Source organism: Rhinopithecus roxellana, chromosome 6 (genome assembly GCF_007565055.1).
Source record: "Rhinopithecus roxellana isolate Shanxi Qingling chromosome 6, ASM756505v1, whole genome shotgun sequence".
NCBI classification, from domain to species: Eukaryota; Metazoa; Chordata; class Mammalia; order Primates; family Cercopithecidae; genus Rhinopithecus; species Rhinopithecus roxellana.
Window position 1 is genome coordinate 49,090,556 of NC_044554.1, and position 21,454 is coordinate 49,112,009.

The 21,454-nt window shown below is 45.7% G+C and overlaps 1 protein-coding gene across 3 annotated transcripts in view; it reads right to left on the reverse strand.

Moving 5' to 3' along the window:
- Positions 1-13,646: 13,646 nt before the first annotated feature.
- Positions 13,647-21,454, reverse strand: part of LOC104682627 (putative oncomodulin-2) — a 51,960-nt gene continuing 44,152 nt past the window's right edge. For 2 of the 3 annotated variants that reach the window (XM_030932248.1, XM_030932247.1), the window contains 3 exons: positions 17,707-17,839; positions 15,995-16,118; positions 13,647-13,922 (listed from right to left, as the gene is read on the reverse strand). In XM_030932248.1, the coding sequence (XP_030788108.1) occupies positions 13,746-13,922; positions 15,995-16,118; positions 17,707-17,839 (434 nt within the window). In that variant the 3' untranslated portion in view covers positions 13,647-13,745. Of the gene's footprint in view, positions 13,923-15,994; positions 16,119-17,706; positions 17,840-19,382; positions 19,451-21,454 lie in introns of all 3 variants that reach the window. The other variant, XM_030932249.1, reaches the window with a different exon arrangement.

Here is a 21,454-nt window from a genome sequence, read left to right on the forward strand (position 1 = left end):
AGTGGGACTGTGAGTGTGCATCAGCTGCCAGCACCTCATCATGATTTCATAAACGATTGCTACTGCTCCTTGCCATTGACTCTCCCAATTAGCTTGCTCTAGTGCTTGAAATCATCCCATTAGAAATCCATGTTTTGGCTGGGTGCGGTGGCTCATGCCTGTAATCCCAGCACTTTGGGAGGCCGAGGCTGGCAGATCACTTGAGGTCAGGAGTTTGAGGCCCACCATGGTGAAACACTGTCTCTACTAAAAAGTAAATAAATAAATAAAATAGCCATGCGTGGTGGCAGGCACCTGTAGTCCCAGCTGCTCGGGAGGCCGAGGCAGGATAATTGCTTGAACCCGGGAGGCGGAGGTCGCAGTGAGCTGAGGTTGTGCCACTGCACTCCAGCCTGGGTGACAGAGTGAGATTCTGCCTCAAAAAAATAAAATAAAATAAAATAAAATAAAAATAAAAATAAATAAAGTACAAGGTGATATATAAGTGAGTGAGATTCATATTTTATAGTAAGAGTCACAGTTTCTCCCAGGATACCTCTGTGTCCTTGTACATGTTTGCCTCTCCCTTCCTCCCACATACAATTCATTGCATGAGGCATCGAAAGATGGAGATGACAAAAAAACAAAATGAAACATCCAGAGATCAAAGAAAAGAACATGTTTTTCCAGTTTCCAAGTTAAGGATGCAAGAACGCTTAGACATCAACGCATCCGCCTCTCCTGACACAGTCCTTGGGTGTGCACGGGTACGAGGCAGGAGTGGTAGTGATGACAGACACCCACACAGGTTTGGAGGTCTCAGAGGAGAGGGTACGTGTGTCTTTCTCCCTTGGGAAGCTGGAGGAGGTGGTGAGCTTCGCAGAGTTCCCCTCGGGGTCAAGCATGATGCAGTAACAGTCGAGTAACCATGGAACAGGAGTACCTGGGCAAGAAATCCTTATTGGTTCAGGAAGAAGCTGAATGATTTACTTGTGCACAGAAGGAATTCAGAGAAAGCCAGTGCTGAGAAGCCTCAAGGCCAGGACCAGGAGGAGGTAGCAGTGGCCCCTCAAGACCACGAGAGTAGAAAGGATTGAGGGTGACTCTGTGTTCACTGTTTGGACTGAGAGTACTGCAGTCCCATCTGGGGCCTCGACTCTGTCCCCCAGTCTATGGTAAGAAGGGAGAAGAGGTTGCTTAATTACCTGACATAATTAAGATTCTGACACCCAGCACAATGGGAATTGAAATCAAGTTCAGTTATAGAAATAGAAGTTAGATGTTTTGCACAAAGAATTTGCGAACTCGAAATTCCAACGGAATGAGCTGTGAGAAAGACACATTTTGGTGTTGGAAAGGAAATTCAGTTTCAACTAGAAAGTCACAGTTCCGGCCGGGCGCGGTGGCTTACATCTGTAATCCTAGCACTTTAGGAGGCTGAGGCGGGCAGATCACTTGAGGTCAGGAGATTGAGACCAGTCTGGCCAACATGGTGAAACCCCATCTCTACTAAAAAAAAACAAACAAACAAAAAAACAAAAATTAGCCAAGCATGTTGGCAAGCGCCTGTAATCCCAGCTTCTTGGGAGGTAGAGGCACGATAATCACTTGAACCTGGGAGTCGGAATTTGCAGTGAGCCGAGATTGTGCCACTGCACTCCAGCCTGGGCTACAAAGTGAGACTCTGTCTACAAACAAAAAAAAAAAAAGAAAGCTGCAGTTCCAGGCTAGGTGGTTCTGAACATAGGTTGTCACATATGTCTGTCTCTTCCCTATCAAGGGTGTGTGTGTGTATATATACACACACACACATATACACACACATATACATATACGTTATATACACACACATATACATATACGTTATATACACACACACATATACACACACACATATATACACACATATACATATACGTTATATACACACACACATACACACACACATATATACACACATATACGTATACGTTATATACACACATACATACACACACATATACACACATATACATATACGTTATATACACACACATATACACACACACATATATACACACATATATACGTTATATACACACACACATATACACACACATATATACACACATGTACATATACGTTATATACACACACACATATACACACACATATATACACACATATACGTATACGTTATATACACACACACATATACACACACATATATACACACATGTACATATACGTTATATACACACACACATATACACACACACATATATACACACATATACGTATACGTTATATACACACACATATATACACACATATACACACATATACGTATACGTTATATACACACACACATATACACACACATATACACACATGTACATATACGTTATATACACACACACATATACACATACACATATATACACACATATATGTATACGTTATATACACACACATATATACACACACACATATACGTTATATACACACACACACATATATATACACACACATATATATACACACACATATATATAGGTTTGAGACAGGATCTTGCTTTGTTGCCCAGGTTATAGTGCAGTGGTATGATCATAGCTCACTGCAGCCTCTAACTCTTGGGCTCAAGTGATCCTCCTGCCTCTGCCTCCTGTATAGCTGGGACTACAGGTGCGGGCCGCCATGCCCTCCTTGCTATCAAAGAAAGTGAACTTCTTGAGGCCAGGACTCTGTTGGAGTCATCTTCCGGTTCCCGTTGTCTAACACAGTGCCTGTGTCACAGGACACAGTAAATGTGTGTTGAATGAATGAATGGAGGAGGCAGGGGATGGGGAGGAGGGGGCAACAAACGTCAGAGATGGGCTTTCATCCTTCAGAGCTCAGCTACTGCATACCCTGTGAATGGAGCTCAGTCCACAGGCTGATCTGACATTCAAGTGAGTTCTCTACTCCGCTCAGCATTGAGCTCTAAGAAGCAGCTGCAGGGTAAAGGTTTGGGTGCAACGTACAGCTCTGAGACAAAGGGCCTCTTCATCCTATTCTGTTAGCAGAAATATCAGACCAGCGAGTCGAGTGACCAATCTTTTCTCTGTTGATTTAGAGCCCAGAGACACTGTGTCAGTCAGAGGTGACCTCTACTGTGAGGGTACATCTTTCTCCTGCAGTTAAAATTGTCCTTGACTTCCATCTCCTCCTGGGATCACTTGTGAAGGAGCTTCAAAAATCCGGTTTTGTGGTTTTTTTTCTGAGACACATTCTCACTCTATCGCCCAGGCTGGAGTGCAGTGGAGTGGTCTTGGCTCACTGCAACCTCTGCCTCCCAGGCTCAAGTGATCCTCCTGCCTCAGCCTCCTGAGGAGCTGAGACCACAGGTGTGCGTCACCATGCCCACATTCTTTGCAATTTTGGTAGAGATAGGGTTTCTCCATGTTGGCCAGGCTGGTCTCAAACTCCTGGGCTCAAGTGATGCTCCTTCCTGGACCTCCCAAAGTGCTGGGATTACGGGTGTGAGCCACCACGCCCAGCCTTGTGACTTTTTTTTTTTTTTTTTTGAGACAGAGTCTCACTCTGTGGCCAGGCTGTAGTGCGCAGTGGTGCGATCTTGGTTCACTGCAACCTCCGTCTCCCAGGTTCAAGCGATTCCCCTGCCTCAGCCTCCCAAATAGCTGGGACTACAGGGGCGCGCCACTCTGCCCAGCTAATTTTTGTATTTTTAGTAGAGACAGGGTTTCATCATGTTGGCCGGGATGGTCTCAATCTCTTGACTTCATGATCCACCTGCCTCGGCCTCCCAATTGTGACCCTTTTTATTCACAAATTTCAAATGGGTACAATTTTTATCAGTTATGGTTCAATTGGAGAAGCAGAACCACTAGAAAATATATATTTATATACATATATATGAGAATGTAATTTTAGATGTTAATGTGAGATATTGTGCAATTATGTAATCCTGTAATACATGTGAAGAATTGCAGGTCTTGGCTGGGCACGGTGGCTCATTCCTGTAATCCCAGCACTTTGGGAGGTCGAGGTGGGTGGATCACCTGAGGTCAGGAGTTCGAGACCAGCCTGGCCAGATGAATGGCCACCAGCACTGGCCTCCCAAGAGTAAAGTACTATGGCTACTGCTTCGTGCCACCTTCAAGTCCCAGGCCAACTGTCTCATGGCCCACCCTAACTACATATCTAAAACCTAAGCAAGTTGATGTATGAAAAAGCCATCACACAAGTAATACCACAGTTTGATAAAGTGAGGTGGCGGGTGCACAGGTATTATGGTGCTCAATATTCTCCTTATGTTTGAAATACTTTATGATTTAAGAATAATTTAAGAGCCAGGTGCAGTGACTCACACCGGTAATCTTAGCACGTTGGGAGGCTGAGGCAGGCAAATCGCTTGGGCTCAGGAGTTGGAAACCAGCCTGGGCGACATAGTGAGGCCTCATCTCTACAAAAAAAGAAAGAAAGAAAGGAAGAAAAATGAAAAAACCTTAGCTGGGAATAGTGGCATGCACTTGTAGTCCAAGCTACTCGGGAGGCTGAGGTGGGAGGATCACCTGAGCCTGGGGAGGTTGAGGCTGCAGTGAGCTGTGATCCCTCCCCTGTATGCCAGCCTGGGCAACAGAGCAAGACCCTGTCTCAAAAACATGATAATTTAAGGTGAATAGATTTACATTCATTGTAGAACCCTTAGGAAAACAATGTCAAAATCTATCCCCCCACCACCAAAAAAAAGTTGACTTTTTGAAACCTGTGAAAACATATGCAAATGAAGAGTCCTTCCAGTGAATAAATTAACAGGCCAGGTGGAAACCATCCTGGTGATACCAATTTCATCTGTCTTCTTAGTGTTTGCAAAGTAACCCCATACCTTAGCATGAGCAGAAGAGATATAAGATAGGTTTTTGCTTGCAATTGGACTCCTGAGTGCTCATTACATAAAATTAAACTGCAGTCGTGGCACAGAATTAACTATGTAGCCTGTAAACCTGTACAAATAGACAAGTATTTCCTATCTTCACTGCTTTGCTATCCTTTGCTTATGAGCTAGAAAGAACTACTTTGTAAATACCGCTACTAAGTCTTTACTAAGTACTACTACTTAGTAAATAACTACTTATAAAATACTAAAGCATTTAACTGAGTATCAGTACTTAGCAAATGACTACCTGCAAAATACTAAAACATTTACTGAATAGCTGTACTTAGCAAATGACTACTTACAAAATGCTAACATATTTACTGAGTAGCAGTACTTAGCAAATAACTATTACAAAATACTAATTACAGATTTGTGCAATTATGTAGTAGTGCTAAATATTAAAATACTTAGTATTTACAAATGACTGAAGTATTTACTAATTAGTAGTACTTACAAAATAGTATTTACAAAAAAGTATTTACAAAATCCTACTTCATAGTATTTTGTAAATACAAAATCTTATAAATGCTTCATAATGTACAGATGCTGAAGCAAAATACTAGATAATGTTTGAAGTATTTTAATAATTCTTATTAGTCTCAACCACTAAACATTCACAAAGCTGGTTTTTAAAATTTTATTTTTTTATGCCAATCTCTGTATTGTTCCAATTTTAGTATACGTGCTGCCAAAGCAAACACACAAAGCTGGTTTTAAGATCATGTTCTGGACGGGCGCGGTGGCTCATGCCTGTAATCCCAGCACTTTGGGAGGTCGAGGTGGGTGGATCACCTGAGGTCAGGAGTTCAAGACCAGTCTGGCCAATGTGGTGAAACCCCATCTCTACTAAAAATACAAAAATTACCCAGGTGTGGTGGCAGGAGCCTGTAATCCCAGCTACTTGGGAGGTTGAGGCAGGAGAATTGCCAATCCGGCAGGCAGAGGTTGCAGTGAGCCGAGATCGTGCTACCATACTCCAGCCTGGTGACAGAGTGAGACTCCGTCTCAAAAAAAAAACAAAAACAAAAACAAAAAAAAATCACGTTCTACCAAAATATGAACTACTCTCCCAAACTATAAGCCAAAATTATAATTAAGTAAAAATAGTCAAAATAAAAGCCACCGTTCCGGTCCTGTTTTATAAGCAATTAGGGAAAACAACAGGATGCTTGTTTTTTCAGCTCTGTGACCTACGTTGCATTCTAGACCTTCATTTCTTTCTTTTTTCTTTTCTTTTTTTTTTTTTTTTTTTTGAGATAGGGTCTTGGTCTGTCATCCAGACTGGAGTGCAGTGGTGCGATCACAGCTCACTGCAGCCTCCACCTCCATGGGCCAAGGCACCCTCCTGAATGGCTGGGACTACAGCTGCGCCACCACACCCAGCTAACTTTTACATTTTTTGTAGAGACAGGATCTTGCTATGTTGCCCAAGCTAGTCTCAAACTCCTGGGCTTAAGTAATCCTTGAACCTTGGCCTTCCAAAGTGTTGGGATTACAAATGTGAGGCACCGCACCTGGCCATAGACTTTCATTTCAAAGTCAGCATATGCCCGGGTGTGATGACTCATGCCTGTAATCCCAGCACTTTGGGAGGCCAAGGTGGGCGGATCACCTGAGGTCAGGAGATAGGGACCAGCCTGACCAACATGGAGAAACCCCGTCTCTACTAAAAATACAAAATTAGCCAGGCGTGGTGGCGCATGCCTGCAATCCCAGCTACTCGGGAGGCTGAGGCAGGAGAATCACTTGAACCCGGGAGGCGGCGGTTGCAGTGAGCCGAGATTGCACCACTGCACTCTGACCAGGGCAACAAGAGCAAAACTCTGTCTCAGCAACAGCAAAGCCAACATGCATCGTTTGGGTGCTGAGAACAAGCTCTCTTGAGGCAGACCTGTGGTCATCTGCAAATTAGGAAAAAATAGAGAAGGCAAGCACAAAGATAAAGTTGGCTGTATGTTTGTCAGTCCCTTTTCTGGATTGTTATAATTTTCTCTAGAGTTTTGATTTCATTTTGGGTATGTTATATTTAACTTTTCCTTCAGTACATAAAAATACATACAAATGAGTCAAACAATGAATAGAAATTTTGGGAACAGAACGGCATGCCAAGCTTTCATTAATTTGCGTGTGGGACACACTCTTGGCATGAAATATTTTTTTGAAATCAGAATTTATTACTACTTTGGGCCAGGTGCAGTGGCTGATGCCTGTAATCCCAGCACTTTGGGAAGCCGAGGTGGGTAGATCACCTGAGATTGGGAGTTTGAGACCAGCCTGGCCAATATGGTGAAACCCCAACTCAAGTAACCATACAAAAATTAGCTGGGCATGGTGGCGGGCACTTATAATCCCAGCTACTTGGGAAACTGAGGTGGGAAGATCACTTTAACCTGGGAGGCAGAGGTTGCAGTGAACTGAGATCATGCCACTGCACTCCAGCCTGGGGGCAACAGAGCGAAACTCTGCCTCAAAAAAAAAGAAAAAAAAAGAAAAAAAAAAAAAGAATTTATTGCTACTTTGGTTTAGTGATAATAATTGGGCAAACTCTGCATCTCTTTTCATTTTATTTATTTTATTTTAATTTATTAATTTATTTTTGAGACAGGGTCTCGCTCCGTCACCCAGATTGGAATGTAGTGGAGTGATCATGGCTCACTGTGGCCTCAACTTCCAGGCTCAAGGGATCCTCAGCCTCCCAAGCAGCTGGGACCACAGGGGCATGCTACCACACTCAGCTAATTTTTAAGTTTTTTTTTTAGAGACAGGGTCTCCCTATGTTGTCCAGACTGGTCTTTTTAATTTTAATTTTTTTCCTTCATTTTCTGTAGTTACCATGCTGCTTTTTCTTTTCTTTTCTTTTTTTTTTTTTTTTTTTTTTTTGAGATGGAGTCTCTCTCTGTCACCCAGGCTGGAGTGGCAGTGGTGTGATCTCGGCTCACTGCAACCACCACCTCCTGGGTTCAAGCGATTCTCCTGCCTCCTGCCTCAGCCTCCCAAGTAGCTGGAATTACAGGTGCTTGCCATCACACCTGGCTAATTTTTGTACTTTTAGTAGAGACGGGGTTTCACCATGTTGGCCAGGCTGGTCTCGAACTTCCAACCTCAAATGATCTGGCCGCCTCGGCCCCTAGCACTTTGGGGGGCTGAGGCGTGAGCCAATGCACCTGGCCCATGCTGCACTTTTATAAAGGCTCCAGTCTTCTCTCACTGTTCTGCAATCCTCCCAGCTGGTGATAACTAGTATTACCATTTTACTACATCTCCTTTTATTCTTTTCATTGTGAGATACATGTTGAATAGGAAATTTGTATAAAATTTATGTAATGACTCAACTCGGGTAACTTAAAAAAATTATTTTCAAATTATGCTTCCCATCAAAGACTTGGAAATGCTAGTTTTTTTTGTTTGTTTGTTTTGTTTTTTTACAAAATGCAAACTTAGAAAAATAACAACTAAATAAAAAAGTGCTAATTAATGAATATGCTCAGATGTGCAAAGAGGCCGGCCATGGTGGTTCATGCCTGTGATCTCTGCACTTTGGGAGGCTCAGGTGGGAGGATCCCTTGAGGCTAGGAGTTCCAGACCACCCCTGGCAACATAGCAAGACCCTGTCTCTACAAAAAATTCAAAACTTAGCTGGGTGCAGTGGTGACCACCTGTAGTCCCAGCTACTTGAGAGGCTAAGGCAGGAGAATCATTTGAGCTCAGGAGTTGGAGGCTGCAGTGACCTATGGTTGCATCACCACACTCCAGCCTGGGCAACACAGCAAGACCCCATCTCTAAAAAATTTTTTTCTAATCCCCAAAGAGTTTTACTTCTATGCACAGGTGGAATAAATCCCCCCTCAACCCCACCAGAGCATGCTCAGAATCCAATAACAGAATTAAAATTCGGTATGAGTAAAGATGAGATTATCAGGTTTCATGTAAGCGTACCACCTGGCACTTCTTGGGTGTTAGAGATAGTGATTCATTATTGCTGCTTATTGGCTGTTGACAGAGACTCTGAAATGAGTCCCTAAGATTGGGTTGGAAGAATGAAAAAGTAGGGTACTGTTACTTGAAATGGACAAAAATAATTGTCCATTTACATTGTACTTTTGAAACAGTAGAATAAAATTTATGAATAACCAATTGAAATTCTACCTATAGAAAATCTGGCTGGGCACAGTGGTTCACGTCTGTAATCCCAGCACTTTGGAGAGGCCAAGGCAAGTGAATCACTTGAGGCCAGGAGTTTGACACCAGCCTGGCCAACATGGCAAAACCCCGTGTCTACAAAAAATACAAAAATTAGCTGGGTGTGGTGGCGTGCGCCTGTAATCCCAGCTCTCGGGAAGCTGAGGCAAGAGAATTGCTTGAACCCGGGAGGTGGAGGTTGCATGAGCTGAGATTACACCACTGCACTCCAGTCTGGGCAACAGAGCGAGACTCTGACTCAAAAAAAGAAAAAAAAAGAAAATTTCTGGCTATTTATCCCTTTGTATACATCTAAGCATTTTCCCTAAGACAGTCAGGCCTAATAGTCTTGACCTAACCCAATCCTAATGAGCTTGGCTTTACTCACAGCAGTTTTTAATTGTGTTGTTTGGATTTGGGGAACGCTCTTGGAGCATTTAATTCCACCTGTGACTAGGAGGCAACCTCTTGTGGCACTAGTTTATTTTTGTAGAGATGGGTCTTGCTATATAAGACTTAATGACACAGTGTCCCCTGGGGGCTCCATATAACCCCCCCCCCCTTTAGTCATTTTTGCTATTCAGGTGCCCTCCTGATTGACAGAAAAGAAATAAGAGAAATTAGGCTGGGCATATGGCTCATGCCTGTAATCCCAGCATGTTCAGAGGCTCAGGTGGGAGGACTAATTGAGGCCAGGAGTTCAAGACCACCCTGGCCAACATAGTGAGACTCCCCCCATCTCTATTAAAAAAAAAAAAAAAAAAAAAAGAGAGTGAGGCCGGGCGCGGTGGCTCAAGTCTGTAATCCCAGCACTTTGGGAGGCCGAGACGGGTGGATCAAGAGGTCAGGAGATCGAGACGATCCTGGCTAACATGGTGAAACCCCGTCTCTACTAAAAAATCCAAAAAACTAGCCGGGTGAGGTGACGGGCGCCTATAGTCCCAGCTACTTGGGAGGCTGAGGCAGGAGAATGGCGTAAACCCGGGAGGCGGAGCTTGCAGTGAGTTGAGATCCGGCCACTGCACTCCAGTCCGGGCGACAGAGCGAGACTCCGCCTCAAAAAAAAAAAAAAAAAGAATCAAGGCTCAGCCATGGGTGGTGGCTCACACCTGTCATCCTAGTACTTTGGGAGGCTGAGGTGGGCGGATCACCTGAGGTCAGGAGATGGAGACCAGCCTGGCCAACGTGGTGAAACCCCTTCTCTACTAAAAATACAAAACTTAGCTGGGCGTGGTGGTGCATGCCTGTAATCCCAGCTACTCAGGAGACTGAGACAGCAGAATCGCTTGAACCTAGGAGGCGAAGGTTGCATTGAACCACTGCTCTCCAGCCTGGGCAACAGAGTGAGACTCTGTCTCAAAAAATAAAAACAAAAAGTCACTATGCTGAGAGTGATACTGTAAAATAAATAAATAAACAAACAAATGAGTTTGTCCCTGTCCCCCTAAAGTCATCCTGAGGCCCCCTACTAGTATGTGCCCCATACTTTGAGGAACTACATTTAACATGACCCTCCGGAAAACAGAATTCAAAAACCACTAAGCTAGTTAGTGTGCCAGAAGCAATCTGGAAGAGCCCCAAGATCTCTTGTGAGCTGGAGGGTTTAGTAAAAAGTGTGAGCTTTTACACAAGCTCTCCAGAAAATGCCTCAATTGTTCCCAGGGGTCCTCAACTTGCAGGGTTAGCCAGAGAGAAGAGCTTTAATGTGCCACCTGGAAACCAGCCTGGTGAGAATTTCCTGGCTTGAGACTGCCCAGCCCTAATGACAGCCCTGTAACAGAACCCCGGAGGCTAGCCTCAAATGCGAAGGCGAGTCTAGGTGTACTGGGCTCAGGTGAATCGCCTTAGAGTCAGGAAACCAGTGGCTAAGAGAAGGGGGAGCTGTCAGAGGATGGGTGACAGCAGGTGAGGCTCTCTGAGAGCTTGTTTCTCTCTCGCTCTTTTTTTTTTTTTGAGACAGAGTCTCGCTCTGTCTCCCGGGCTGGAGTGCAGTGGGCGGATCTCAGCTCACTGCAAGCTCCACCTCCTGGGTTTACACCATTCTCCTGCCTCAGCCTCCCGTGTAGCTGGGACTACAGGCGCCCGCCACCTCGCTCGTCTAGTTTTTTGTATTTTTTAGTAGAGACGGGGTTTCACCGTGTTAGCCAGGATGGTCTCGATCTCCTGACCTTGTGATCCGCCTGTGTCGGCCTCCCAAAGTGCTGGAATTACAGGCTTGAGCCACCGTGCCCGGCCCTTTTTGTTTTTGAGAGCTTGTTTCTCGAAGAAGGCGGCGGCCAGGTATGGTGGCTCATGCCTAAGATTGGGTTGGAATCCTTTGGGAGGCCTAGGCGGGCGGATCACCTGGGATCAGGAGTTCGAGACCAGCCTGGCCAACATGGTGAAACACTGTCTTTAAAAATACAAAATTAGGCCGGGCGCGGTGGCTCAAGCCTGTAATCCCAGCACTTTGGGAGGCCGAGATGGGCGGTTCATGAGGTCAGGAGATCGAGACCATCCTGGCTAACACGGTGAAACCCCGTCTCTACTAAAAAATACAAAAATCTAGCCGGGCGAGGTGGCGGGCACCTGTAGTCCCAGCTACTCGGGAGACTGAGGCAAGAGAATGGTGTAAACCCAGGAGGCGGAGCTTGCAGTGAGCTGAGATGCGGCCACTGCACTCCAGCCCGGGCGACCGAGCGAGACTGCGTCTTAAAAAAAAAAAAAAAAAAAAAAAAAAAAAAAAAAAAAAAAAATTAGCCGCACATGGTGGCAGGCACCTCTAATCCCAGCTGCTCGGGAGGATGAGGCAGGAGAATCGCTTAAACCCAGGCGGCAGAGGTTGCAGTGAGCCGAGATCATGCCATTGCACTCCAGCCTGGGTGACAGAGTGAGACTGTCTCAAAAAAAGGAGGGAAAAAGACTTGAAAATGGGTCTGTGGTGGCTCACACCTGCAATCCCAGCACTTTCAGAGGCTGAAGTGGGAGGATGGCTTGAGACCAGCAGTTCCAAACCAACCTGAGCAACATAGCGAGACCCTCCCCCCACCATCTCTAATAAATATACAATAAAAATTAAGGCCAGGTGCGGTGGCTCATGCCTGTTATTGCAACACTTTGGGAGGCTGAGGTGGGAGGCTCGCTGTAGCCCAGGAGTTTGAGATCAGCCTGAGCAACATAGTGAGACCCGCCCCCACCATCACTAATAAATAAACAATAAAAAGTAAGGCCAGGTGCGGTGGCTCACGCCTGTTATCCCAACACTTTGGGAGGCTGAGGTGGGAGGATCGCTTTAGCCCAGCAGTTTGAGATCAGCCTAAGCAACATATCAAGACCTCACCTCTACCAAAAATACAAAAGTTAGCCGGGTGTGGTGGTGCATGCCTGTAGTCCCAGCTACTCAGGAAGCTGAGGTGGGAGGATGGTTTGAGTCCAGGAGGCAGAGGTTGCAGTGAGCTGAGATCATGCCACTGCATTCCAGCCTGGGAGAGGGAGCCGGATCTTGTCTCAAAATAAATAAATATATAATAATGAGGAAATGGGTTCGTTTGTACTAACCTGGAAATGCAAGTCTCTCCTGAGCTTTACAGACCGCTATAAACACGTATTCTGTTTTGTCTTAATTAAAAGCAAAGTGGCTTTCTTTCTTTTTTTTTTTTTTTTGAGACGGAGTCTGGCTCTGTCGCCCAGGCTAGAGTGCGGTGGCCGGATCTCAGCTCACTGCAAGCTCCACCTCCCGGGTTTACGCCATTCTCCTGCCTCAGCCTTCTAGGTAGCTGGGACTACAGGCGCCTGCCACCTCGCCCGGCTAGTTTTTTGTATTTTTTAGTAGAGACGGGGTTTCACCATGTTAGCCAGGATGGTCTCGATCTCCTGACCTCGTGATCCGCCCGTCTCGGCCTCCCAAAGTGCTGGGATTACAGACTTGAGCCACCGCGCCCGGCGCAAAGTGGCTTTCTAACTAACGCATGGCAGAAAATACACCGGTAAGAGTGATTGGCTGGGCGCAGTGACTCACGCCTGTAATCCCAGCACTTTGGGAGGCCAAGGTGGGTGGATCACTTGAGGTCAGGAGTTTGAGACCAGCCTGGCCAACATGGTGAAACCCTATCTCTACTAAAAATACAAAAATTATCCAGATGTGGTGGTGGGGGCCTGTAATCCCAGCTACTTGGGAGGCTGAGGCAGGACAATAGCTAGAACTCGGAAGGCAGAGGTTGCAGTGAGCCAAGATTGAGCCACTGCACTCCAGCCTGGGTGACAGAGTGAGACTCCGTCTCAAAAAAGAAAGGAAAAAAAAAAAGAGTGATTTTATGCTGGCTAAAATCCCTTTCTTTTAATTTCAGTTTCAGAAGATTTGCTGAGAAAAATCCTAGCATGACAATGGCATTTATTTGTGACTTTAAAGAAACAACCAGAAAAATCCTCCAAAACCTGATTTCCTTGTTTGCTCAAGCATAACACGAGCGTGGCCCGCTTCAAGCTTGATGGGACCAGAAATCTGAGGAAAAGCCCTTGGTCCCAGCTTGCTTGAGTGTCGTGCTGAAAAAAAAAACACGCCCACACATTGGCAGATGATGAGAAGCCTGCCTTTATTGGGTGATTTTTAGAGGCATTGCCTGTCCGGGGAAGGAGGCTTACAGAAGTCGTCAGGGCATATCCACCACGGAGAAAGTCGTGAGTGACTCTCTCATGACCTCGCTGAAACAATGAGCAAACTGCAGAAGGTTTCCAGGGAAATTAACAAACTAGGTAGGGATAGGATGTGGGGTTCCCCATTCCCAGGGCTTTGGAATCCTTCCAGGTGATTATTCCTTTCTTTTCTCCAGAGACTGGGGCTTTTAAGAGTGCACCATTTCCTGGAATTCTAGAACAGAAGAGGTGAGAACACGGTCAGTGGAGGTGGCTTGGTTCTTTACAGACATGCTGTGGCCAATGAGAATTCCAAAGAGGGAAGGAAGTGAAGAAATTGTCAGATGATGGGCATGGCCCCCTTGGAGGGGACAAAAGAAAGAAAAACCGGCCAAGTACAGTGGCTCACACCTATAATCCCAGCACTTTGGGAGGCCGAGGCAGGTGGATCATGAGGTCATGAGATTGAAGCTATCCTGGCCAAAATGGTGAAACCCTGTCTCTACTAAAATACAAAACTTAGCTGGGTGTGGTGACGCGTGCCTGTAATCCGAGCTGCTCAGGAGGCTGAGACAGGAGAATCGCTTGAACCCGGGAGATGGAGGTTGCAGTGAGCTGAGATCGTGCCATTGCACTCCAGCCTGGATGACAGAGCCAGACTCCATCTCAAAAAAAGGAGAGGGGAGGGAAGGAGAGGAGACCTGGGTATCAATGACTATATCTCCAGGGAGTCCACAGGGTTCCCTTTCTCTGAATAATCTTATTTAACAAACACCTTCAGCTTTGTAATAGAGGCCTTTGAATTAGAACTTGTCAAGCCCATCACTTCTATTCGTTCATTTTGAATGAATGAATGAATTCAGTGTAATTACCTGTGGCCATCTGTGAACATTTAACTTGTTGTCTGGTCAATTGCAGACAGAAAGGGGAGGTTTTCTTTCTCTATTCTGTAGCTGGGTATCGCATTTTTAGGATATATTTGATAGGGTGGGACTTTGAACGGACTCTCCTCCATTGAACCTACCTCCACAAGTTTCTGTTACTGAAAGAAGGATAACAGTAATAATAACAAGGTATGGATGTTACAGATTGATATAAAAAACTGGGGATTTGCTTTATATTTATCGATAAACTTTATTTGGAAATCTTTCATGGTTATGTTTATCTTTTTTTTTTTGAGACAGAGTTTCGCTGTTGTTGCCCAGGCTGGAGTGCAATGGTATGATCTCGGCTCACTGCAACCTCTGTCTCTTGGGTTCAAGCGATTCTCCTGCCTCAGCCTCCCGAGTAGCTAGAATTACAGACGCGCACCACCACGCACGGCTAATTTTTAATATTTTTAATAGAGACGGAGTTTCACCATGTTGGTCAGTCTGGTCTTGAACTCCTGACTTCAGGGGATCTGCCCGCCTTGGCCTCCCAAAGTGCTGGAATTACAGGCTTGAGCCACCACGCCCAGCCCGTGGTTATGTTTAAATAAGTCAACCCCCCCCTTACCTAATCTGTTTTTATGAGCTATCTATCTGCATTAACTCCCATGTAGTAAGCAATAGTGGTATAATTTTGAACAGGGTTTTTTTTTTTGTTTTTTTTTTTTTTGTTTTTTTTTTTTTAAATAAGCATCTAATGTAGCAGTTTTAAATTTCAAATCGGCACCACCGGAAGGACCACCATACGTTCTGCTGAGTTGGCAGGCACATAGCTAAAAAGCACGCTAGCAACGTGACAAAAGCAAGTGAAAATAGTCCTACAGCTGTGCTAGTGTATTCTAAAGCTCAAACCTAGGATTCTGCCTATGGAAGATGCAGTAAATGAGGTTGGCTTATTTGTTCTCTGTTTAATATTATCCACTTGGCGGGCTAATGTCCAACAAAAAATATTTGTCTAAACCCTTGAAAACGAAGAGGCCTTCATACGCACGCCAGTGGACCCTGGTCTGAAGATGTAAATCTTCCCCTTATTCTGAGAGGTTCAAACCCCACTGGTGGAAATTCCTTGTGCTATATGCAGGTGCATTATGGCATCTTGCAAATAATTGGCCAGGTGGCTAGCTAGTCCCCTAGTCAGGTGAAGGATATTTTGCAGCTCCTAGACAATGACCAGTGTGACCAGCTTCTATAGCACCTCCCGAGCATTATGCCAGGGTTTTCACACACATCATTTGCATCCTTACTTTAGTCCCATTTTACAGATGAGAAGACTGAGGCTCAGTAAGGTTAAGAAAGGGATTTTAAGCCACATCGGTTGGATCTCACAGCCCAAGCTCTCACGGATGCTTCCTGAGCTAGAGTGTTTTATGCTACGTACAGGCGTGGACGTACCCTCTGCTCCAATTTTTCCATCTCCGTCATTATCCGCAGCAGCCATCAAGGACTTGGTTTCTGACTCGGTCAGTTCTCTGGCACCACTCTCAAACTTCTGGAGGAAAAACCTACAGGATAATAAAGATCCATGGGGATTTTCTGAAAGATCATGCATCTCTGTGTTTACACTTTTGTTTTTCCTTTAAGTAAATCATCTGTTTCCAGCACTTGCAATAATTAGCCAAGGTCTTAGCAGAGGTTTCCTTAAGCTATAGAAACCAATGGTGGGCATTTCATTTTTAAGGGTTTTTTTTTGTTTTGGTTTGGTTTTTGGGTTTTTCTTGAGACAGGGTCTTGCTCTGTTACCCAGGCTGGAAGGCAGTGACACCATCATGGCTCACTGCAGCCTCAACTTCCTGGGCTCAATCAATCCTTCTGCCTCAACCTCCCAAGGAACTGGGACGACAGGTGCTCCCCACCATGCCCCACTAACATTTGTTTTTTTTTTTTTTTTTTGAGACAGAGTCTTGCTCTGTCACCCAGGCTGGAGTGCAGTGGCCGGTTCTCAGCTCACTGCAAGCTCCGCCTCCTGGGTTTACGCCATTCTCCTGCCTCAGCCTCCCGAGTAGCTGGGACTACAGGCACCCGCCACCACGCCTGGCTAGTTTTTTTTTTGTATTTTTTAGTAGAGACAGGGTTTCACCGTGTTAGCCAGGATGATCTCGATCCCCTGACCTCGTGATCCGCCCGTCTCAGCCTCCCGAAGTGCTGGGATTACAGGCTTGAACCACCACGCCTGGCCAACATTTGTATTTTTTTGTAGAGACAAGGTTTTGTCATGTTGCCCAGACTGGTCTTGAACTCCTGGGCTCACTCAAGCAATCCGCCCACCTCAGCCTCCCAAAGGGCTGGCATTGTAAGTGTGAACCACAGTGCCTGGCCCATTTTTAAGCTTTTAGTGTTTTTAATTTTTATTTATTTATTTATTTGAGACAGAGTCTGTCTCTGTCACCCAAGCTGGAGTGCAGCTGCACAATCTCGGCTCACTGTAACCTCTGCCTCCTGATTTCAAGAGATTCTTGTGCTTCAGTCTTCTGAGTAGCTGGAATTACAGGCATGAGCCACCACATTTAGCCAAAGTTTAAGTTTTTTAAAGTCCATTTGCCAAAGGAAATCCCTTACACCAAAGAATCTTTGTGGCTGGGCGCCGTGGCTCACACCTGTAATCCCAGCACTTTGGGAGGCCAAGGCAGGAGGATCACTTGAAGCCAGGAGTTTGAGACCAGCCTGGGCAACATGGTGAAACCCCATCTCTACTCAAAATACGAAAATTAGCTGGACGTGGTGGCATGCACCTGTAATCCCAGCTACTTGGGAGACTGAGGCATGAGAACCACTTGAACTTGGAAGGCGGAGGCTGCAGGGAGCTGAGATCATCCCACTGCACTCCAGCCTGGGTGACACAGCGGGACCCTGTCTCAAAAAAAAAAAAAAAAAAAAAAAATCTTTGCACCTGCAGTCTTCACTGCCCATGTTGAGGGCTTTGCATGGGTAGATGTGTGGTCAGCTGACTCATGTCCTTTGCTTTAATGATGCTTGGCTGAATGACCAACACTGAGGCTGGCCATTGAAGAAATACTCAGTATCCTGGCCCCCATTGCACCCCAAGGCCACCCAGCAGTGCTGGGCACCAGACAGACTCAGGACAAAGCTTACTTAAGCTCTTCTTCATCCAGGTACCCGTTCTGGTCGTTGTCTATGAACCGGAAAACATCCTTCACCTGACTGGCTGACATCTTGGAGAGGCCTGACGTCTGGAAGAATTTTTGGGGTTCAAAAGTGTCTGGGTCTGAAGAACAGAGAATGGGTTATTCTGACACTCATTGGATCACATTCTATATTGGGACCAAGGTACTGAAAACACAGATGATTAGAAATACTTCAACAATATCCCTGAGCTACGGGGATGCTCAACTGGTCCAAGATTTTGGGACAGCCGAGATTTGATGGCTCTGTGATGGCATCCTATGTCCCCTCTGTCCCAGCCTTCCCTCCTCCAGCTGGTTTTGTCCATTTCCCTTTTCAGTTCTCCTCTCCTCTGCGCCTCCCCGTCCCCCCGGCCCACTTTACAGGCGGTGTAGCCCAGCCCGCAACATCCCTGGTCTAATTGGTAGGGGGAAATGCAATCACTGGATTTCAACAGGCTAAACGGCCTTTGGCGATTTCTTTCTCTTGTTTTCTTTCTTTCTTTTCTTTTTTTTTTTGAGACAGAGTCTCACTCTGTCTCCAGACTGGAGTGCAGTGGCATGATCTCGGCTCACTGCAAACTCTGCCTCCCAGGTTCAAGTGATTCTCCTGCCTCAGCCTCCCGAGTTGCTGGGATTACAGGTGTGCACCCCCATGCCCAGATCATTTTTGTATTTTTAATAGAGACAGGGTTTTGCCATGATGGCCAGGTTGGTCTTGAACTCCTGACCTCAAGTGATGCACTGGCCTTGGCCTCCCAAAGTGCTGGGATTACAGGCGTGAGCCCTTCAGTGATTTCTTGCTTTCATGTATTGTAGGTTTCTTTTGTCTTACAGAAGTGTAATTGTGTGCTCAGATCCCAGATCTCTATAATTTTAGTTATCTGATAAATAGTAGTTTTCTTCTCCAATTCCACGAAATTTCCAGCCAAGCTCTTATTTATTTATTTATTTATTTATTTATTTAGAGACATAGTTTCACTGTCGTCCAGGCTGGAGTGCAGTGTAGCAATCATAGCTCACCACAGCCTCAACCTCCTGGGCTTGAGTGATCCTCCTACCTCAGTCTCTTGAGTAGCTGGGACCACGGGCACATGCCACCATGCCCTGCTAGTTTTTATTTTTATTTTGTAGAGATGGAGCCTTGCTATGTTGCCCAGGCTGGTCTCAAACTCCTGGGCTCAAACAGTCCTCTCACCTTGGCCTCCAAAAAGTGTTGGGATTACAGATGTGAGCCACCGTGCCTGGTCTACATTTTTTTTTTTTTTTTTTTTTTTTGGCAGGACAGAGTCTCACTCTGTCTCCCAGGCTAGAGTGCAATGGTGCAATCTCACCTCACTGCAGCTTCCGCCTCCCAGGTTCAAGCAATTCTCTGCCTCAGCCTTCCCAGTAGCTGGGATTACAGGCGCCCACCACCACGCCCGGCTAATTGTTTTGTATTTTTAGTAGAGATGGGGTTTCACTATCTTGGCCAGGCTGGTCTTGAACTCCTGTCCTTGTGATCCACCCGCCTCGGCATCCCAAAGTGCTGGGATTACAGGTGTGAGCCACTGCATCTGGCTGCCTGGCCTACATTTTGATTTTGTGTTGCTTCGCTGAAGGTGCAAAGCTGTGAGGAAATCCCATCCCGCCCCACATCCCCTCTACCTTGGCATTCCTGGAGGGCTGCTGCAATGTCGTCAGCACTGAGCACGTCCGTGATGCTCATTTTCTACCTACTCACACAGAATAAACGAGATGCGATAAGCCACAAGCAGGGACGTGCACATCCAGGGCAAACATCTTCTCAGGCCCACTGAAACTGTACGTCTGTCTAGATTTTTTTTTTTTTTCAATTGAGATGGAGTCTCACTCTGTTGCCCAGGCAGGAATGCAGTGGCACCATCTCTGCTCACTGCAACCTTCGCCTCCTGGGCTCAAGTGATTCTCCTGCCTCAGCCTTTCGAGTAGCTGGGATTACAGGTGCGCACTATCACGCCTGGCTAATTTTTGTGTTTTTAGTAGAGACGGGGTTTCGCCATGTTTGCCAGGCTGGTCTCGAGCTCCTGACCTCAGGTGATCTGCCTACCTCGGCCTCACAAGTTGCTGGGATTACAGGCATAAGCCACCGAGCCAGGCCTGTCTAGAATTTTTAAATGTGATAAGCATGGTTTTGTATTAAGTGACGGGACAGAATATCCAAATTAAAACCAGATACCAAAAAGACCCCAGCCCTTTTTATCTCAGAGCCTTCTTTTGAATATATGCCAAAAATGAAAACAAAAATACATGACCTAAAGAAGGATTCAAGCGTTTTCTTATAAAAATTATACTGACATAATCAGTCGTTTCCACAGGCAGCTACAAACCATGTTACAAATGCACTGGCATTTTCCTACACCAGCCTGAGAGATGCAATGTTGCAATTTCCACGTGGGAAGGGATACATTTTGGCCCCTTGCAGACATTCTGCGGAAGAAGGCATGCTATCTGTCCTGAAAGGTGGACGCAGATGGAGGAAAAGCCCATCTCCCAGAGATTAAAATCCTTCCAGGTGTCAAAGCCATGTTTCCCATGAGGAGTCTAAGAGGAGTCTTAGAGGAGTCTAAGCACCTAAGCCTAATATGAATGCACGCAGTGAATTAGAGTCTGGGGTCTGGTGGGCCCACCAGTTACTCACCGCACGCAGTGAAGAAGAGTCTGGGGTCTGGTGGGCCCACCAGTTACTCACCGCACGCAGTGAAGAAGAGTCTGGGGTCTGGTGGGCCCACCAGTTACTCACCGTTTTAGGTTCCCCCAAGAAGAATCAGGAAAAAGAGCTGAAGGAGTAAAACAACAGATGGGCTTTTGCTACCTTGCTGACCTACCTTATATAGGCTAGAAAAAGTGATAGTTACAACCTCTTAGATTTCCTTTTCAAGGATCAAGTGGATGTAGCTCAAATGTCTTGTCTTACTCATGAAACCTCTTTTTTTTTTTTTTTTTTTTTCTATTTATATCTCAAGGGAATGTCGGTGGGAAGAGACGATTGTAAAAACAAAAACAAAAAACAAAAAACAAAAAACAAACCTCAACAAACCCTAACTAAGGTCCAGTTCTGCAAACGAACTCTGTTGGCAAAGTGTGGAGAAGGTTCTGGATGCCTGGTAAGGTGGAGATGGTGGCCTGAACTAAGAGAAACACATACAGGGGTGCTCCGGAAGCTGAAAAGGCTCCCCAGATGTTAGCGGGTACCGTTTGGGGCAGGCCTGTTTTCAGCTTTGGGAACTCTGGGTGTGTAAGGCTGACCTCAGTCTGGAGTTGACAGACTCAAAGCCATTGTCACCAACCGCACACACAGGACTCGTCTGGCACAGGAGATGGGGCTAAGTGATGTGATTTTCCTACAGATGTCTTGACTTTGACATTTCCCAGCTATACCATAAATTGCACACACTCAAAAGGCAAAAAGGAGGAAATCAAGCCAGCATTCCCAACCCACAAAACTAACATGTTCGGAAAAAAATATTCTGAGGCGGAGGCCAGGACTAGACAACTCAAAATTTTGTTTCTGTTGTGACAGGGTCTTCTCTGTTGCCCAGGCTGGAGTGCAGTGGCACGGTCTCAGCTCACTGCAGCCTTGATCTTCCAGGCTCAAGCGATCCTCCCACCTCAGTCTCCCAAGTAGCTGGTACTACAGGCATACACCACCATGCCTGGCTAATTTTTTAAATATACATTTTTTTTGAGAGACAGGGTTT